At 38.8% G+C, this 3,558-nt stretch overlaps 1 protein-coding gene across 1 annotated transcript in view; it reads left to right on the forward strand.

The window, feature by feature from the left end:
- Window positions 1-2,260, forward strand: part of LOC105557331 (melanotransferrin) — a 6,950-nt gene extending 4,690 nt beyond the window's left edge. Inside the window, exons 7-9 of the mRNA XM_012004544.1 lie at window positions 49-137; window positions 223-563; window positions 736-2,260. Of these exons, the coding sequence (XP_011859934.1) occupies window positions 49-137; window positions 223-563; window positions 736-1,373 (1,068 nt within the window). The 3' untranslated portion in view covers window positions 1,374-2,260. The remainder of the gene's footprint in view (window positions 1-48; window positions 138-222; window positions 564-735) is intronic.
- Window positions 2,261-3,558: the final 1,298 nt, after the last annotated feature.

Below are 3,558 nucleotides of genomic sequence, written 5' to 3' on the forward strand. Positions count from 1 at the left end.
TCTTAAGTTGCTTTAAACATACTAATTTTAATATCCTTGCTGTTGCAGATTGCCTTAAAAGCCCAGCTCTTGAAACCAGATTTATTTTGTCACAGGGGTCGCAGCCAAATAAACTGCATGCAGTTGATACGCAGCGGGTGCGTAAAAAATATTAAACGTTACATTGAAATCCTTAAAATAAAATTACGGGCGGTGATATAAGTTTTATCTCCTTTATGGCAGGATCGCCGATGTGACTGTACTAGATGCCAGTGACGTCTACTCCGCTGGACTGCGGTTCGGCCTGATTCCATTTATATCCGAGATGTACAACTTGGGTACACCGGACTATTACGTTGTTGCTGTTGCAAAGGAGGAGGACGACAACACAGACTTGACATATCTCAAGAACAAATACACTTGTCACACTGGAATCAATACAGCCGCGGGATGGGTTTACCCGCTGGCGTATCTCATCTCAAACAAATGGATCAGGGGATACGGTTGCGACTCCGTGCGCGCCGCCGCCGAATACTTCAGCAAGTCTTGCGTGCCGGGCGCGCTCAGCAGTGAATACAATACAGGTAGCTGAAGAAAGTTCTAAAGAATTGCAATTAGTAACTTTTCTAAACTGGCAACTTGGAAAATTCACGAAGCAAAGTAATATTAACTGATAAAGACAACCAAATACCCTTCATAAGATAATTGCGTCTGCGAAACTTCTCTTTCGTTTGATGGAGTATTTATCGTTTGTAGGCGTGCCTTACGATAACATGTGCGACTTGTGCCACGGAGTGAGCTACCGCTACTGCCGAAGAGACGCCTCCGAAGATTATTTCGGACACACAGGTGCCTTTAGATGTCTGGTGGAGGGCGGTGGCGACGTGTCCTTTGTGAAGCACACGACGGTTGCAGAGAACACCGATGGCAAGCGCAGGGAGTTCTGGGCGCGCAACACCTTCACGAAGGACTTCCAGTTGCTCTGCCCAGATGGTACGCGCCGCCCAACTTCGGACTACATCAACTGCAACCTGGGCAAGGTTGCCGCCAATGCTATAGTCACGCGCGGCGGTTATGGCTATAACGAGACGCAGATCAACGCGTACATCAATCTATTTATATACGCACAACAGTTCTACGGCCGAAAGGAGCAGGACGAGTTCAGCTTTAGCATGTATTACAGCCCGCCGCCTTACAGCGATCTCATCTTTCAGGACGCCACTCAGCAGCTGGTGGTAATCCCGCCAAACAAGCGGGAGTTCAGCGCGTACCTCGGGCAGGATTTTATGAGAGCTAGGAGAATCGTAGATTGCAATGCGGGCGCGTCCGCGATAAGTTACTCGTTATTCGCTACGATAGTTATGATTACGTTCACTTTCGCGTTTGGTAGATAAGTACGCGAGCTGCATGCTTTATATACACGAATACTTGAGTAAAAATTCGTGTCAAGATCACGAACGAAAATAGAGATCTGATAGACGAATCTGATATAGCACATTTTATCAATTGGCAATATTTACACATATGTATTAAAATTAGTATATTTTATCGCTGCTATATGTATATCGCTAATATTTTCAAGGAAATATTCTAAATATCAATCAAGTGGTTTTATATATGCTTTACAAGTTATACATTTATACAAAAGTACAAATGACTGAAGCCTTCGGTCTGTTCTTCGTAGCTGAATTGGCTGCACTAGTTCAGAGTTTATTTTATTTCCTCTTATCCCCCGGTTTTCATCAACTTTGTTTAACTTTGATCTTAGTTTAAATCATCTTTTGTCTCTTTCTAGTATAATATCAGAGAACAACGTTGGTGAAAACAAATATTAATATAGAGAGGAAAATCTTAATTCTAAACTAACGCATCCAATTCAGCTATAAAGTCTTGTGTTCACGATGCTCTAGCAGATCTATCTCTCTGTCTGAGAACTTGGTTCAAGGAACACGAAACCAATACAATTGTCGTTTTTTTTTCCGTAAAGGTTGCAAATTGATTGGCTATACATTTCTTGGATTGAGGACTCGAATCGAGATTTAGCATCGTTAACACTAGGCTTGAGAGATAGAGTTGAATATACATTATAAATTAAAGCATAATTGCTGCCTTCGCGTCCGTCCAACGGAGCCATATCTCTAAGTGTATCCGTCCAAATACTTTACAAGAAACTTATCGATTTGGTAATTTTAAGAATTGTATTTAATAATTTGATACATGTATATTTTCTACCGTCCACTAATGTTTTGTAGTAATAAATCTTTATAAAGTTTTCCATGCATTTTCGTTATTATACTATTATTTTATTATTCTACATTGTACATTACTCGATAAAATAGTATACCTAATATAAACATCGAACACGAAATGAAATGAAACTTATGATGAATCCAGGAAAATATTAAAGCTCATTTTTCAAGTGGTGAAATCACCGGGGAAGTAGGATGACGCGCGATAACAGGAAAGATTGAAATTACAATCAGTGATGCATAAAACTCCGCTACTTTTGCAGCACGCTGTGGTTGGAGAGGAGATAACGCACACAAGCGAGCAGCCGTGTACGTGTGCGCCCAGCGCTTCGGCCAACTCGGAGTTCGGCCGGGTAGAAGAGCTTAGACCTATGTACCTACTCTTTCCCTCGCGGCCGGTTTAACTGGTTTAACCAACGTGAAACAAGTCTCTTTTCAAAATTCGGGAAGTTTCGTTCGGGACGTTGAGGGAACGGCGTGTCTTCTAACTTACAAGAGAAATTTTTGATCCTCGTGGCTTTGATCCTCGTGGCTGCATCATCCCGCGCGAGGCCCGATAGTTAGGCCTCTACATTGTATTAACCAATTGAAGCTGACATTGCTGCAAGAAAGAGGTAAATCCACATTTTATGTTTCTGAGATAAACGAAAAAAACTTTCCCCCGTTTTCAAATTTTGTTTCAGAAAGTTTATTTTACATTATATTTTTCTTAGCTATCAATTAGCGCATACTTATTCAAATAATAACAAACTTTCAAAATACATGAAATTTTAACACTTTTAATTTGGACTTGCCTCGTTCTAGCACCAAAAATGAAAAAAATGCCTAGCAACAGAACATATGTATAAACTACCCAAGGAGAACAGAAAAGTCAAAATAATGTCAATTTGACATCAAATTGACCAAATTTACGTCATGTTTTGGTCATGATTGAAAATCTTAATTTCAGATGACTTAAAAATGACTTTATATTGACTTCTTTAAAAAAATTTTTTTTCTTAATATTTAGAAAATGTGATACGTTTCTTGACTGTATAACTGCTTATTATTATAAAAATGTATAATATAAAAAGTAGTCATAAAAAGGTCTTGATTTGACTAACAATAATCCAAACCCAGATAGAACATAAAATTCATAATGACGTCATTATGACTATCACAATTTTATTTATCACATAAAAGTTATCTGGACATATCTAGAAAACTTTTAAATGTTGAATAAAATCATGATAATGTCATAATGACGTCTTTATGAATTTTATGTTCTACCTGGAATAGAGACATGTAGATAATAATATATCAACGTTATATTTGACTGCTTTATGACATA

Source organism: Vollenhovia emeryi, unplaced genomic scaffold (genome assembly GCF_000949405.1).
Source record: "Vollenhovia emeryi isolate VEMERY1.0 unplaced genomic scaffold, V.emery_V1.0 DF939520.1, whole genome shotgun sequence".
Classification (NCBI taxonomy): domain Eukaryota; kingdom Metazoa; phylum Arthropoda; class Insecta; order Hymenoptera; family Formicidae; genus Vollenhovia; species Vollenhovia emeryi.